The sequence below is a fragment of the Orycteropus afer genome, unplaced genomic scaffold (genome assembly GCF_000298275.1).
Source record: "Orycteropus afer afer isolate SDZICR_OR568_19922 unplaced genomic scaffold, OryAfe1.0 scaffold00074, whole genome shotgun sequence".
NCBI classification, from domain to species: domain Eukaryota; kingdom Metazoa; phylum Chordata; class Mammalia; order Tubulidentata; family Orycteropodidae; genus Orycteropus; species Orycteropus afer.
Window position 1 is genome coordinate 10,461,677 of NW_006921661.1, and position 17,057 is coordinate 10,478,733.

The 17,057-nt window shown below is 41.3% G+C and overlaps 1 protein-coding gene across 1 annotated transcript in view; it reads left to right on the forward strand.

Moving 5' to 3' along the window:
- The first annotated feature begins 395 nt into the window (after positions 1-395).
- Positions 396-17,057, forward strand: part of LOC103197171 (short transient receptor potential channel 2) — a 41,765-nt gene continuing 25,103 nt past the window's right edge. Inside the window, exons 1-7 of the mRNA XM_007941046.1 lie at positions 396-440; positions 3,682-3,823; positions 4,589-4,744; positions 6,039-6,217; positions 11,669-11,754; positions 12,301-12,476; positions 14,252-14,324. Of these exons, the coding sequence (XP_007939237.1) occupies positions 396-440; positions 3,682-3,823; positions 4,589-4,744; positions 6,039-6,217; positions 11,669-11,754; positions 12,301-12,476; positions 14,252-14,324 (857 nt within the window). The remainder of the gene's footprint in view (positions 441-3,681; positions 3,824-4,588; positions 4,745-6,038; positions 6,218-11,668; positions 11,755-12,300; positions 12,477-14,251; positions 14,325-17,057) is intronic.

The following is a 17,057-nucleotide window of genomic DNA, read 5'->3' on the forward strand; positions in this document are numbered from 1 at the left end:
GGAGCCCACCTACTTATAAATCCAACATTAACATACTAATATATTATTTTGTGCTTGCTGCTTTGTGGCCCAGTGGTTGCATTCCAGTTGTTTCACATTTGTTGGAGTCTCATCAGCTGGTTCAATCTGGTCCCTGCTCACCACCTGCACCAGGCCAGTAGTGGTCATCAGTGACAATCTCACTGACTGTTGCAAGTAATTCCTGTGACCAGAGAATCAGCCATGAGCAATTAAGTTTTCTTTTATTCTCTTCTTCAGGAGTAGCATGCACATTCTTTCTCTTCTGGAGGCTGACGGGACCAAATTATAGGCAGTTCCAAAGTGGTGACAGAGTTCGAAGAAATCTGGGGAGAAAGTGTTTTTGCCTTGGACGTAGGACAGCTGCTGGACCCACCATGGCACCTGTGAAGATCAGCCATGTGGTGTCATTTTCCTCTCAGGTATATTAGCACAATTTTTTCCTGGTAGCTAGAAGGAGTGAAAAATAAAAGAGAGTTGGCTCCACTTTCAGGGAAAAAATGTTATCTGAAAGTAACGTTTTCCCTTCTTTGGAAGTCCAAAGTCAAATGGGGAAAACATAGCTCTTGCCTTTAGGTTGTCCCCAAGAGCAATGCAGGAGGTATAAAAGAAGTATTCCCAGGAATTGAAGGTAAAGAAGGAAGAACATTGAGGATCCTACCCATAGTTTGCAGGGAGCTGGCAAAGCTGTAAGCCCACAATCTGTACCGCAGTCCCCAGAAAGGCATTTTGGTCACTTTGTCAATGAGAGCAGGCCAGGACACTTGAGGTAATCCCTGACCTGTGAAGATACCACTGTCACCATCAAGGGTGCTGCCAGCCTCCTCCCTAAAAGTCCTGTAATACCCTAATTAGAGCTGTATCCCAGGTCCTGGGTTCTAAGGCTGATCCAGTGTGTTAATTCTTAGGGACTCCTAACCCTTTCCTCTGCTGTCATTGCTTTATCTATTCACCCCTTCTCCTCTCCTCCTTTACCCTAACATTTTTCAAGGGGTACCACTGGCATTTTGGGTGAGATGAGCCTACATTTTTTCAGCAATATCATTTTGCATTGCAGGACATTTAGTATCCCTGGCCCCCTGCCCATAATGACAGTATTGCTGCCTGATCATTGTGACAGTCAAAAACACTACCACACATTTCAGAAAGACCCTTATAAGGGTGTGTGGTAGTTAAGTTGTATGTCAACTTGGCTGGGCCTGGTTTTGAGTAGCTGGGTAGCTGGATGTAGTTATTCCCCAATCTCAATGGCCTTCCATGTTGTTTGATAATCTTAGGACTGTGCCATTTTACTTGTCAACCTTGAGTTTGTTGGTCTCAGCCGCCAGCGGCTGCCTGAGCTAAGAGACACCTCCAGCTTCAGTGGGCTGGGAACAAGAGGCAGAGCTGAAGCCTAAGGTGGAGGGGCTTTCACCCAGCCCCTAGAGCTAGCACTTTGAACTTGGACTTCTAGCCTCCTAAACTGTAAGACAATAAATCTCTGTTTGGTTTTAAATACCACTTGTGGTATCTTCTGTTAGAGCAGCACAAGAGAACCAAAACAGAATGGTATTGTCCCAATTAGGGAGCTCTGGTGGCATAGTGAGTAAGGCATTCAGCTGCTAACCAGATGGTCGGTGGTTCAAATCTACCAGCTGCTCTGCAGAAGAAAGATGAGGCAGTCTACCTCCATAAAGATTTATAGCTTTGGAAACCCAGAATCAACTCAATGGCAGTGGGTTTTCTTCTTTTTAATTGCCCCAATTAATAACTACTACATCAACTCCTAGGTGAAATAAAATAAAAATTACTCTTACCATGGTCAGCCTATCATACCTTTGCATAGTCAGCCTAATTTTTTTTTTTTTTTTTCTTAGACTTACAAAGCTTTATAAAAGGCTAGAGAACATTAGGTATCTTCTGATAAAGTAGTTTTCAAACTATACTCTGTGGGAACCCACTTCTAGAAGTTGAAAGTAAAGGGAACAAGTATGTCTCTAGCTCTTCTTCCACCTGCCCTTTAACCAGAGCTCTGCCTTTATTTGTTTAAAACCATTCATTTGTATATTTATATATATATACACTTACATATATCCTTGTAACATAAGATTTCAATTAAAAGGAAGAGTGTTACTGCTTTAAAAAAAAAAAAGAAAAGTTGAAAACCATGAATCTAATCTCTTGCTTTACTTACAAATGCAAAGATTTAGGTCCAGAGAGAGAAACTCATTTCCTCAAGGCCCCTTGACAAAAGAATAACTGACCTTAGGTTCAACTAACCAACCAACCCACATTCTGACTCATAGCATCCCCCATTGGGTTTCCAAAGCTATAAATCTTTGTGGAAGTAGTTTGCCTCATCTTCCTTCTGCACAGCTGCTGGTGGATTTCAACCACTGACCTTCTAGTTAGCAGCCCAATGCCTTACCCACCATGGCACTATAGCTCCTTAACCTTAGGTTAGAACTCAAAATTTCTATCTCAGTACCACTGTGTTGACTATGAACAAATCACTTTCTTTCTATGCCTCAATTATAACATTAGAATAAAAATTTTTACTTTTTTTTTTTTCCCACCTCATAGAGTTATTTTCAAGGTAAAATAAATGTCTGTGAAGACTTTAAAAAAAAATTATTGTGATTTGGGTGAAAGTTTACAGAGCAGATTCATTTTCCACAGAGAAGTTCATACACATTTTGTCTCATGACATTGACTGCAATTTCCCACAATGTAATAGTTCTCTTCCCACTTCCTCCCCATAGTTACCTCTTCCCTCTGTCCTTCCCTCCCATGCACTCCTGTCCCCCAAGCTGTCTCCTCATGCATACACTGCCCTTCTGTTCTCCCATGACTCATCTTTCCAAGGAATGTATCTACCTGATGTAAATGTTCAGCCCATATGCCAGTCTTTTATTTGTCTGGAAGCCACAGGAGTGAATTCAATTCCAGACCTGAAGGGCAGCTAGGGACCATAGTCTCAGGGGTTCCACCAGGCTCTATCTGACCAGCAAACCTACTCTCTTCTTTTTTATGATTTTGAGTTTTGTTCCACATTGTTCTCCTACTCTATCCAGGGTCTCCTACATAGATCCCCCTCTAAGTGCTTGACAGTGGTAGCCAGGCACCATCTATTTCTTCTGGTCTCGTGGTCATGTAGGCTGAGGATCGCATGGTGTACCAGTTCCTTGGACTAATTGTTTCCATGCATTAACACATGTTATAAATTAAAAGAAGTAGTATAGTGTGGTGGCTAAGCACTCTGAATTCAGAAACCTCAGTTAAAATCCTGGCTTTGGTTGCCTAGTGAAACTCTAAGCTTAGTTTATTTTTCTGTTAAATGGGAGCTCTGGTGGTGTAGTGCCTAAGGCATTTAACTGCTAACCAGAAGGCTGGTAGTTCAAACCTACCAGCCACTCCTTGGAAGGAAGGTTGTGCAATCTACTCCCGTAGTGATACTGCCTCGGAAGTAATAATTGTGGCTACCTCACAGTTGTTAGGATTAAGTGCAATGATGTCTGTAAACCACTTAGCACATGATATATTCCCATGGGCTGAATAGTGCCTTTTCTGCCACATTGGGATGCCTGGAAAGGTTTGTGAGAATAGGGATCTCTCATTCATGGCCATCCTCTTCTCCCTTGGACTTACTAGGTTCCTGATTTTTTCCTTTTCTCTCTGACTTAGGATCCCAGGTATCCTGTGGAAAACCTACTGAACCCAGACAGCCAGAGGGGACCTTGGCTCAGCTGCCCTCAGGACAAAAGTGGGCAACTGAAAGTGGAGCTGCAGCTGGAGAGAGCAGTGCGCATTGGCTATATCGATGTTGGTAAGTGAGTTCTCCGGGGCCTGGGAACCTCTGACAGAGGGCACAGAAATAATATTTCCCCCGGCCCCTCAACTACAATGTCTTAGTTAAGTCTAGCTGAGCAGCTTTCGTGAACTAACCCCTACCTGGGAGTGATGGGGAGATACGGCCCCGGACCTGGGGCAGGTCTGTGGTATTGTAACCTCCAGAGGCTATGGAATACAACGTGAATGGTATTCCTTAGATTATGCAACATACTTGCCTGCTTAGGTCTGAGTAATGTGGATAAAGCCATAGGATATTATTATAAGTGCCACAAGTAGAATCTACGTGCACCTCTAAATATCAGTGTCAGGAAGATGCTGGAGGGATAAACTGTGCAGAGTTAATCCAGGAAGGTTTATTGGAGGAGATGGGAATTTATGGACTGAGAAGATTGACCCTAGAATTCTCTGGAATAGAGCAGTGGCAAAAACCATTTGTCCCAGCTGTCCACACAAAGAGGTGTCAGACTCCTTAGTGTAGATTTAATAGAGGCAGAAGTCAGGGTCAAAGGACAGGGGAGAGGCAAGGTTTCTGATGAACCTTCACATGGTCATTTAGTGGGCTGTCATCTCTTTTCACTTCAGCTGCTGGTTCCCTGTGGGGCTTCACAAGTTGCTTGACCTTTCTGAACTTCCAGTGAGCTCTAGAATGGCTTTTTCCCATCCAATTCCCTTATCTACAATAGGAAGGGCCCCTGTCATACCATCACCTTTATCCTTTCCTCAACTTTTTTGTCCCCAGGTAACTGTGGCTGTGCTTTCCTGCAAATTGATGTGGGCCGTTCTTCCTGGTCCCTGAACAGACCTTTCGTCACCCTGCTCCCTGCAACCATGCTAATGTCCCTAGCTGATTCAAAGCAGGGGAAGAACCGCTCAGGGGTCCGCATGTTTAAAGATGGTAAAGAGGGTAAAAGCATAAGAAGAGAGAGAGAAAAAATGTGTGTGTGTGTGTGTGTGTGTGTGTGTGTGTACAGTAGAGATATAGTACCATAGAGTGCTGTTGGGTATATATTGTGGGAGGAAGTCTGCTTTAGTTATACCTATTGGGGAAAGAGGGGAGGTAATGAGCAAACAACTGTGTGTTATATTTGTGTGTGAGTTCTGTGTGGTGAGGATACCATGCTAGGTATGGTCTGATAGCTAGGTATATTTATGAGCTATGATCTTATTTACACGTAGTGAGATTCAGTGGAACCAGTGTTGCTGTTGTTGTTGTTAATGTGCCATGGAGTCAGACCCAACTCATAGCAACCCCTCCTTGGGTTTCTGAGGCGGTATCACTACGGAAGTAGATTGCCCAACCTTCCTTCTGAGGAGTGGCTGGTGGGTTTTAACCGCCAGCCTTCTGGTTAGCAGTCAAATGCCTTAGGCATTATGCTACCAGAGCTCCTCCCATATTTGCAATTAATATGTTTTTATTGATATATCTATACCGATTAAGGGTGTAGAATCAATGTTTATATATGGAATGGAAAGCTGTGTGATGATTATAGATGTGTAGCATGTAGTGTTTCTTGAGTTCTGTTCTATGCCAATCTCTGAGTTCACTTGGCACTGCAGAAGAAGCATAAGATCTGATTCTTAGCCTCTGGGAACTTACCTGTCTAGTAAGGGTTTGCCTGTGTTTAAATTGGAGATGTTTGTAATATTGGACAAAGAGTGATACTGCAGGGGCACAATAGGTGGAGAGATGAAGTACTGATTGGCTAGTGTTGGGAATTGAGTGTGTGAAGGGTTTGTGATATTGGTGATGTGACATTGTGAGTGCATAGGGCATGAGGAAGGTTGAGGTCAAATAGTCAGGGAAGGGTAGATATATCTCAGGTAACCATAGGGCAAGTGGTTATCTCAGACCCAACCATTACAGATATCTCCTGTTAAATTGATGAGGTCTCTGTAAAGGTGCACAGTGAGGATATACTGATGCGAGCAACAGTGTGGAACCGTGACAGAGAGGAGTGATGGTGGGAAGGCAAGGGTTGGGTCTGAGAAGCCCAGAATGGCCTGCCTGCTAAACCTTGAACACCAAGGCCAGTTATCAATAATGTCCATTCTTCCTTTTGTTGGAGCTTACACCATATAGTCCCTGTCTGCTTTTCTTTCTTTTCCTCTTTACTGACCTTCTCTTATTTTCTTCTTCCTTCCATTTATGCATTTCCTTTCCCCTCATGTTCTTTCTCTTTTTTCCTTAGATGATTTCCTGGCCCCAGCTTCAGGTGAGTCATGGGATCGACTTCGCCTCACATGCTCCCAACCCTTCACACGTCATCAGTCCTTTGGCCTGGCCTTCTTGCAAGTTCGTTCCTCTCTGGATTCCTTAGATGATCCCACAACAGGACGCTCAGCCCCTAAGAGCTGTGGGCTGAGCCAGGTATGTATGATGGTAGAACAAGGACTTAATGGTCTCCCACCCCTTTCAGGTTTCTGATTAAGAAGCTATTGCCTGGTTGAGGAATATTTATATATAACACATAAACCAAGCCAAACCAAACTCACTGCCGTTAAGTCAGATCTGACTCATAGTGACCCCTCCTTGGGTTTCCAAAGCAGTATCTCTATGGAAGTAGATTGCCTGATCTTCCTTCCAAGGTAGTGGTTGGTGGGTTTGAGCCACCAGAGCTCCCATATAACATATACACACATTCAACTACAAGTACCAATGGGCTTGCTACCCTCTTACAGCATAGAGTGAACTCCTCTCCTTCCTTCTCTCATGTAAAAGATGTAAGTGAGGGAGCCTCAAATATAGTGTTCATAGGGTTGTCAGACCATTTGTTCTTCTTAGGTACAAAGTTACCTCATACTTTTACGTTTTTACTGGCTTTTATCAGACTTTTCTTTCAGCATCTAAAAATCCCAAGGCTCACTTAAAGTCTCTTTGTTCTTTTTGTTCTCTGCCCATCAAAGCCAGTTTTACCTGTAGATCTGTGCTCTGCAATTTAATTTGTTCTCTTCTTCTCCCTCCCTATGCAACACACATACACTTCTAAGAGAAGATGTGTGTGAATACTAGTCTATTCTCTACTGAAGGAGCTGTGGTGGTACAGTGGTTAAGGCCTTTGGCTGTTAATCAAAAAGTCAGCAGTTCGAACCCACCAGCCACCCCATGGGAAAAAGATGAAGCAGTCTGCTTCCCTAAAGATTTACAGCCTTGAAAACCTTGTGGGACAGTTATGCTCTGCCCTATAGAGTTGCTATGAGTTATAACTGACTGGATGGCAGTGGGTTTGGTTTTTGGTTTTCAGCTAGGCTTCTCACCTTGAGTTTATATAAGTTTAACTCACCTTTTCTCAGGCAGTTTTCTAGTTATATATTCATCCTAAACTTGTTCTGACTTCTCTTCTCCTGCTGTCTTGGTGTCTCCGTATATTTTTCCAAGCCTGTATCCTCTATGATATTTCACTTACAGACAATTATGAATGAAAGATCACACATTATAGAATTCTAGAAATTGAAAAAAAAAAAAAAAACTTAGAAATCATTTAGCCCCAGTGTTCTGGTTACCTAGTGCCGCTCTGACAAGAATATACCACAAATGAGATGGCCCTAAACAAACAGGAGCTTATTCTCTTACAGTTAGGAGGCTTTAAGTCCGAGTTCAAAGTGCCAGGCTCTAGGGGCTGGGTGAAAGCCCCTCAACCTTGGGCTTCAGCTCTGCCTCCAGCTCCCAGCCTGCTGAAGCTAGAGGCTTTTCTTCACTCAGACAGTTGCTGGCTGCTGAGGCTGCCAAGCCCAAGGTTGACAAGTTAAAAGGCACAGTCCCGATTGTTACCAAGCCACAAGGCAGGCCATTAATTCAAGTCCATTGTAAGTCCCAAAGTCGGCAGAGCATAGCAGGCTGCTGAACAGCAACACAGCTACATGCAGGATCCAAGCGTGCCATAAGCTAGAGACCATTCCCCAAGGCTTCTGCTTATATACAGGAAGCAGACCACATTCCCTAAGGCAGCTACTCAGCTGCTCACAGTAGATTCCACCATGGAGTTGATTACCAGTTCATCATGGGGAATTCTACATCCAGCTGCCCAACCACTCAACCAGGCCTAGCCAAGTTGACACACAAAGTGAACTATCACACCCAACCACTTCATTTTATATCTCAGATAGTGAAACTTCTTTGTATTCAGTGAAAAGCTAGAAATCAGGTCTCCTGTTGTTACCCTATATTGCAAACATTTGACAACCAAAAGAATTTCAGTTCACAGAAATGTCAAGCCACTTCTGTTAAGGTTACTGAGAAAAAGAGGAGTCTGAGCATTGGGATGAGAAAATGGAGTTACAGCAGAGAGCAGAAGTACATGCTTTTGTAGTGCAGCCTTGGGAGAGACCCAGAGAGCAGAGACAGTAAAGCTTGCTCTGAGGTTTGCTGTCCCATTCTGTGAAGGGAGGAGCTCTGGTGGTGCAGTGGCTAAAGTATTTGACTGCTAACCAACAGCCACTCCACAGGACAAAGATAAGACAGGCTACTTCTGTAAAGATGTGTAGTTTGGATGTTCCATGGGGCAGTTGTACTCTGTCTTATAGGTCACTGTGAGTCAGAATTGACTCAATGCCACTTGGTTTAGTTTTTGGTTCTGTGAAAGGGTGTGGTAGTTCATGTTGTGTGTCATCTTGGCTGGGCCTGGTTGAGTGGCTGGACGGCTCGTGGTAGTTATTCCTCATGGTGAGACTGGTAATCAACTCCATGATAGGATCTACAAGCGGCTGAGTAGCTGCCTTAGGAAATGTGGTCTGCTTCCCATATATAAGCAGCAGCTTTGGGAATGATCTCTAGCTTATGGCACACTTGAGCCCTGTGTGTAGCCAAGTTGTTGTTCAGCAGCCTACCATGCTCTGCCGATTTGGGGACTTCTGATGGACTTGAATTAATGGCCTGCCATGTGGTTTGGTAACAGTCGGGACTGTGCCTTTTTACTTGTCAACCTTGGATTTGTCAGCCACAGCAGTCAGCAGCTGTCTGAGTGAAGAAAAGCCTCTAGCTTCAGTGGGCCGGGAGCTGGAGGCAGAGCTGAAACCCAAGGTTGAAGGGCTTTTTACCCACCCCCTAGAGCCTGGCACTTTGAACTTGGACTTAAGCCTCCAAATTGTAAGAATAAACTCCTGTTTGTTAAAGCCCTCCCATTTGTGGTATATTCCTGTCAGAGTTGCACTAGGTAACCAGAACAAGGGGTGAAAAATGCAAAAGGAGCAATGGAGGCAATTTGATGTATTCTACTACGTTCTGATTTACCCAGTGCTAGGAGCTGATATGAATGGAGTTAGGTCTTGGTGATCTTAGCTGTTCAATAAAATGTAAGCTCCATGGGATTAAGAACTGGTCTGACTTGTTCAATTATATATCCTTGGCACCTAGAATAGTGCCTAGAACAGGCTTGTAGTGTAAATGTTCATTATATAAATAACTTTTGAGGGACAGTTATAGATAGGGTCACCGTACACTTTATCATCCAAACCAAGGCACTTTCAGAGCAAAAGCGGGTGTTATTAGTAATTACACTAGGGAAAGACTGTCCCAAGCGAACCAAAACATAGTTACCATAGTTTTCAGATAAATCAGAGCTTCCAAGAGTCTTTGATTTTGACCATGTAAATTAATCTGCACCTCTAGAACCAGGATGGGATCGAGAAGGAAGGGAGTCAGCAATTCCAGGCCCATAATATCAGAAAGGCATTGAACAATATCAGCAGCAGAACAAATCACATATATGCAGGTACCTCATTGGCACCACAGGAAAGGGAGGTTCTGAAACGTTTTTACAGGAGAGAAATAATACATGGAGATGAATCAGACAGCACTCAATTTCATAATTTAAGATACCTATAATGCTATAGACATTTTTTCAAATCTATCATTCTAATTAGCATATTATAATGAAAGCAAAATATAAAAGTTTTCCACCCTATGAATTATGACTCCATGTAATTCAGAGTAGATTTACACTCCATGAGGTTTTCAGTGGCTGTGATCTTTCTGAATTAGATCACCAGGCCTTTCTTGAGGTGTCTGGGTGGATTTGGCATGAGCCATAGTTGACTTGACAGCAACTGGGTTTGTTTTGGATTTTTGTTTGTTTGTTTAAAATACAAGCTTTTATGATCACTGATTTCCCAGTAAGGAAACAAAAGAACAGAGAAATTTAGTGGGGTATCCCAGGTCACCCACCCACTGCTATCAAGACAATTCCAACTCATAGTAACCCAAAAGACAGAGCCGAACTGCCCCCTAGACTTTCCAAGGCTATAAATCTTTACAGAAAGAGACAGCCTTGTCTTTCTCTCACAGTGTAGCTGGTGGGTTTGAACCACTGACCTTTCAGTTGGCAGATGAGTGCTTTAACCACTGTACCACCAGGGCTCCTTATCCCAAGCTAAATTAATTTTGGAACTGGGTTTGAACCCAGACCACCTGATTCCAACTAGTCTGTGCTCTGAAGCTCAATTTCTAATGGTTAATCTCATTTAGTGTTAAGGTTAAAGAAACCATCTCTACATACTTATGCTAGTTATCCTTTCTAGTAATATTCACTCTAAAACTCATAAGCAAGGCAAAGAAAAAAACGAAAACTCTGGAAGATTAAAATATTTCTAAACTGACGTTGGGTCAAGGAAGAGACACGATGGCAATTAGAAAATATTTAACATTGAATGAGGATGAAAATACTGCTTATCACACTTGGAGTAGAAGGCCAAAGTCGTGCTTACAAGAAAGATATTTACCTTTAAAAGAACCTGTGATAAAGCTAAAATTCTTTTTAAAAATAAAATATTTAAAATTAGAGAAAAAAGGAAAAGAAAAGAAGGAAATAGTCACAAATAAATTTAGACAAAGAACTAAGGAATAATAGTATATCTTATAAATAAAATCTCCATAGAAATGATCTATTAAGAGATTGTTGCACAGAGGCATTTCTGAAGCTAGAAGTAAAGAGGTTTATAGATGCCTGTGATAGTTAGATATAATGGTTAACTCAAAACTCACTACTGTCAAGTTGGATTCAACTCATAGGGGCCCCTTCTTGGGTTTCCGAGGCAGTATCACTATGAAAGTAGATTGCCCAACCTTCCTTCCAAGGAGTGGCTAGTGGGTTTGAACCGCCAGCCTTTTGGTTAGCAGTCAGGCACCTTAGGCACTATGCTACCAGAGCTCCTAGATACAATGGTTAGTGCTAGAAAAATGCACGTGAAATCTCTATGCTTACACATCTCTTTGTAAATGGCTAGAAATGATGGCTAAACTTGGTAGGTTTTTAGTTATAGGTGAACAAAATTCCCAAAATAAGTCATACTGGAAATTAAGCAAAGGTAGTATTTAGAAGGAAGTAATGAAAATGTCTCCAAATAGTTCAAAATAAAGTTTTGTCTATACAAAGAAATATATGTATGTAATTTTTTTTTTTTCTTAAGAAGGTATATGAAGAGAGATAATTGATTTGAGTTTTGTTCCTACATGAATCAATTTTATGTGTATATAGATTTCAACACACACACATATGTATATGTATACCTCCAAAAGTTTACACATCCATCCCCATAGCCCTGTTTTGCCTCAAAATATGTAGTCTCTTATCTTGGGAGCATGACAAAAACTCTTACCATTGGGGAACTACATACACAAAAATATCAAAGAAACTCAGATCTTAGAGCTGGAAGAGAACTTGAGAACTGGCTCACACAGGCAAACATGCATGTAGAAGTTATTGCAGATAACATTCACATATTACGCCAAGTTCCTCAGGTTTGGGAGTAGGCCTTGGCACTAGGTGGCAGTGTCCCCTAGTAGTGAAGCTCTGTATTTCTTACTGCTCCATTTTTTTCTCCTCAGGGGTCTTCTGATGCCCAGAAGTCTGGTCCCAGCCCCTGGCTGGCTAATCCTTCCATCCGGAGGACATTCTTCCCAGATTCCCAGATGTATGTAGCTGCCAAAGTGGAGTTTTCCCAGCCACTTCACAGTTCTTTTCCCTGGAAGGAAAATGCTGCCAAGTCTCTCACAGGCACACAAGCCCAGTTAATCACATAACAGTCATCCCTTTGTATATGTGAGGGATTGGTTCCAGGACACACCACCTCCACAAGGATACCAAAATCCATGGATGCTCAAGTCCTTTATATAGAATGGCATAGTATTTGTATATAACCTGTATAGGTCCTCCTGTATGCTGTAAATCATCTCCACATTATAATACCTAATACAATGTAAATAACACATTACACTCCTTAATCTTTGAAGGATTACTTTGACCACTTAATCTCTTCCCCTCCCCAATATTTTTGATCTGTGGTTAGTTGAATCTATGGATGTGGAACCCACAGATACAGATGGCTGATGGTACTCTAAATCTAGCCTTATCTGTATATCAAACTGGCTTTTTAATTTTTTTGGTTAGATATCATTGACCTGGGTGAGCATAATGAGGCCTCTGTTTTGAGTTAAGCCAAGCACTCTATTCCCTGCAGGAGCACCAGGGATATTTCAGAGCTCAAGAATAGTCTACAGCAGCTGCAGCCCGGAGGAACTCTGGGGCGTTCAGCCCGCATGGTGCTATCAGCTGCCCGCAGGGCGCCCCTAGCCACCGTAGCAAACCAGAGGAACAACCACGCAGAACCAGGTCGCAGTCCTCCAGATTGTTCAGGTGAGGCCCATGACCCACCCTGGGCTGTAAAGGGATGGCTCATGACTAGGACTTCATGTGGGAAAAACAGGACTGCAGTGTCTTGGTGCCATAAATAAAACCAAATATTGTACAGTGATTGAAAGAGCATAGGTCAGAAATCCTTATCTTCAAAGAGAAGGACTTCAGCTAAGTAGTTTCCAAGGCCTCTTATAGTATCAATGATCGGTGATCATCTCAGAAGGATAAGTAAGTCAGGGTGGTGATCTGTGTATGGTGTTTATTGGAGAAGTAAAGTAGGGGGATAGTATGATTTTATGACAAGAAGAAAGGATGAAAAAATATTTTGGAGTTCCTAGTTTGCATAACACATTACTAGGCACTTTTACTAACTTAATCCTATTTAATATTTGCAACAAATTTATGCAGTAGGCATTATTTCTCTCACTTTATGAAAAAACTTGAGATTCAGGTAGGTTAAATATTCTGAGCCCCACAGAAAATAAGTGACAGAGCTAAGATTTGAACCCCAAAGCTCTTGTTTTCTTCATTATTCCATACAGCAAGAGGAAGAAAGCATGTAGGTTTCTCACTGAAAAGTTAAGAAAACAGGATGATTTATTGCTACACTGAAAAAATTTAAGAAAGGAAAATGGTTTATTTGTCATTTCAGAGGATTAGAGAAGTTTTTCAGTGATGTGATGAGTTTATCACTGTACTCTAGAAATAGAGTAAATTGGTTATTTATTTCTATGTAACAAATTACCCCAAAACTCAGTTGCTTAAAGCATATTTATTATCACACAGTTTCTGGAGTTTAAGAATCTAGGCACAGTTTACCTAGGTCTTGGCTCTGGGTCTCTCACAAGACTGCAGCCATCTCAAAGCTCAGCTTAGTAGGATCTGCTTCCTATGTCACTGACAGGTCTTGGTAGGATTCTGTTCCTTATGAACTGTTGGACTAAGGGTTCCTTCAGCTCCTTTCATGAGAGCCTCTCCGTAGAGAATCTCACAGTATGGCAGCTTTCTCCATCAGAGTGAGCAAGCAAGAGACCAAGATAGAGTGCCAGCAAGCCAGACAGTGTTAGCAAGATCAAAGTCACAGTCTTTTGTAACTTAATTACATAAGTACCATCTATTACTTTTGCCATATTCTATTTATTAGAAACGAGTTACTAGGTCCAGGCCATACTCAAGGATGGGATATACCAAGAAGCAGGAATCAGTGGGACTAATTTCAGAAGCTGCCTACCACATAGGGAAAGATGCTGTTTACTATTTTAAGAGAAAGAATGAAGAGAACAAACTTTTTTTGGGATATGTACTATGAGCTGGATATTGGAGCTATGACAGCACTTGGAAAAACATTAAGTGCTATACAAAGTGTTTTGTAAAATCTGAATAACTAGACAAATGGTTGTTGCTGGGTTTTGTTATCACTCATTAGACAGATACTAACATTTCTTATGTACCAGGTTCTATGCTAGGTGCTGGGGATAGCACAGTGAATAAAATCACAATACCCTAACAGAGAAACATGTCTCCGTATCACACAGAGGAATCTAAAACTTAAAACTATGATAAATGCTTTGAAAGAAAAGCATAGCGAATGACTAGAGTTAGATTAGAAAATCCAGGGGAAATGCCTCATAGGAATTAGCATTTCATCTAAAACTTGAAAAGTGAGGAAAGAATTAACCAGGCAAAGAAGATGGAAAGTAAATTCCTGGCAGAAAAAAATGGCATAGGTGAAGACTTTGTTCATGAGCTAGATTTAATGAGCATTTCTAACACAGAGCTCAGACCTGAGGAACAAAACTTACAGAATGATGCAGGCAGGATGAAGAGACGGAAAGTGCACGACCAAAGGTAAGTAGGTCAACCTAAAAGACCCCAGTCACCTCCTACAACCATTTTGCCCTCCTGTAGCTAACCTCCCCCTACTCTTACTTCAGCAAGGTCAGAAAGTAACTTTGTCTGTAGGTCTTGATCTCTTGGTCTGGACCTAGAGGGTTGTAGAGAGAAGGTAGCCTCTTCTACATGTTGTCAGGCTGAGAAGTAGGGGCAAGGAGACAGCCCTGTAGTAAAACAATCTGAAGATACTTTGTATCTCGTGGACTACATTACCTAATTCTACATTATCCAGTGTTTATTTACATTTGAACCATTCAGGATGTTTAATAAAATCGGATCACAGCTGTGCTATAGGATATAGATACTAAAGGAAGAGAGCTTGCACACCATGTGGCACCTAGGTGACGGTTTTGTTTAGTATGTGGTGTTTTTAAGGAATTTCCTTGAGATGAAGCTTGCCTTTCCTGTCCTCCATAGGCATCACCATTCCTTGTCTTATAGTAAGCAAAGACCTCAGACCCTCTGAAGGATGCTGGTTTATTACCCTAGCACTGTTTTGTGGCATGAGTAGGCACTCATTAAAATTTGTTGCTTAACTATTGGTAACTGATGTTAAAGATGAATCCTTTGGAATGGGGCTAAAATTGGGGATGTGAGTGCCAACTTCCATCATTTTCCTGAAAGGCCAGCCTTAAAAGATCAGACTTCTGTTTATTAAGAAAGTTGGTGAGGTCCTGGTACCCTCTTCCTTGCATTAGATTCTGAAATACCAAATTATTTCTGCCTTGCCTGGGGGTCTTTCAGACATTCTGAAATGAAAGCAATAGAGAGAGCATGGCATATTTATCCCAGGAATGCAAGGTTGGTTCAACAAACAAATTAATGTAGTACACCGTATTATTGCAATAATTCATAAGATAATAGATTTAGAAAATCCTAAAGAATCTTGTTTTGGTTACTTTGTGCTGCTCTAACAGAAAATACCACAAATGGATGACTTTAACAAACAGGAGTTTTATTGTCTTACAATTTGGGAGGCTAGAAGTCGAAGTTCCCGGTGCCAAGCTCTAGAGGCTGGGTGAAAGCCCCTCAACCTTTTTTTTTTTTTTTTTTCTAATGCATTTTATTGAAATATAATTTATGTACAGTGAAATACACAAAACTAAAGTGACATGGGTCAATGCTTTTTTTTTTACAGTGTTCCCTCTCCTCCCCTCCCACTTCTGGCAACCAAAAAAGAAAATTTCCCTCCATATATAAACCTTTCCTTGACCCTCGACAACAACAGACTTGTACTACATTTGTCCTTCTGTGAATGACTTATTTCACTCAGCATAATATCCTCCAAGGTTATCTGTATTATGCAGTTTTTTGTACACTCTTCATTATTCTTTAGTACTGCATAGCATTCCATTATGTGTATGTACCATAGTTTAGTCATCCACTCTTCCACTGATGGGCTCATAGGTTGTTTCCATCTTTTTGCTACAGTAAATAGTGCTGCGATAAACATGAGTGTGCATATATCTGTTCCTGTCCTGGTTCTCACCTCTCTAGGATATATACCTAGTAATGGGATTGCTGGGTCAAATGGTATCTCCAATTCCAGCTTTCTAAGGAGTCACCATATTGCTTTCCACGATGGTTGTATCACTTCACAGTCCCACCAGCAGTGTATGAGAGTCCCAATCTCTTCACATCCTCGGCAGCATTTGTTATTTTCTGTCTTGTTGAACCTTGCCATCAGTGCTGGGGTGAGACAGTACCTCGTTGTTTTATTTGCATCGGTCTGATGGCCAATGATTTTGAGCATCTTTTCACTTATTAGTTGGCCACCTGAATGTCCTCCTTGATGAAGTTTCTATTCATGTCTTCTGCCCATTTTTCAATTGGATTGTTAATTCCTTTGGTGTTGAGGCATTGGAGTTTTCTCTAAATCTTGGAGATAAGTCCCTTGCCAGATATGTAATTATTGGCAAATATGAATTTGTTGCTGTCATTTTTGTTACGTGCCTTTTCGTGGTGTCGATTTCTTTGTTCTATATAATTTTCTATGCTGAACTCATTTTGTTTATGAATCGTGTTATCACTTCCTTTGTTGCTATTGTTTTAGATTTGCTAAATATTTGTGCTGTCCTCTTTTATTTTGATGTTTATCAAACAAAAAATAACATTATGATGTTGTTTTATTTTGAAGGTTTATCATTTTTCTTTGAGGTTACCCTGTGATTTATAGTTTTCTTCCCAAGTTTAGAAAAGTCCATTCTATCTTATAGTTGTCTTGACATCTCTACCATCTAGAAGTTCTTTAAGGACACAGTTTTTTCCCTCTTTTTGGTTTTTAGTTGTCCTCATTTGTCAATTGATGTCTCTGGTTCCATGTTTACAATCTTGTAGGCTTATTTACTTTGAATACTTCCATAGTTGGGTTGGTTTCTGGGTTATATCGTCATGTGTGTTAATGGTCAGTTGTTGCTGGCTGTTGTTGCTTCTCTGTTCAAAGGACTCCCTTTAGCATCTCTTGTAAGATTGGTCTGGTTTTAACAAATTCCCTTCATTTCTGCTAATCTGGAAATGTCCTAATTTTACCATCATATTTGAGGGACAATTTGCTGGATACATAATTCTTGGTTGGGAATTTTTCTCTTTCGGAGTTTTATATATACCATCCCACTGTCTTCTCGCCTGCATGGTTTCTGCTGAGAAATCTGAGCTTAGTCTTATTGGTTTCCCCTTGTAGGTAACTTT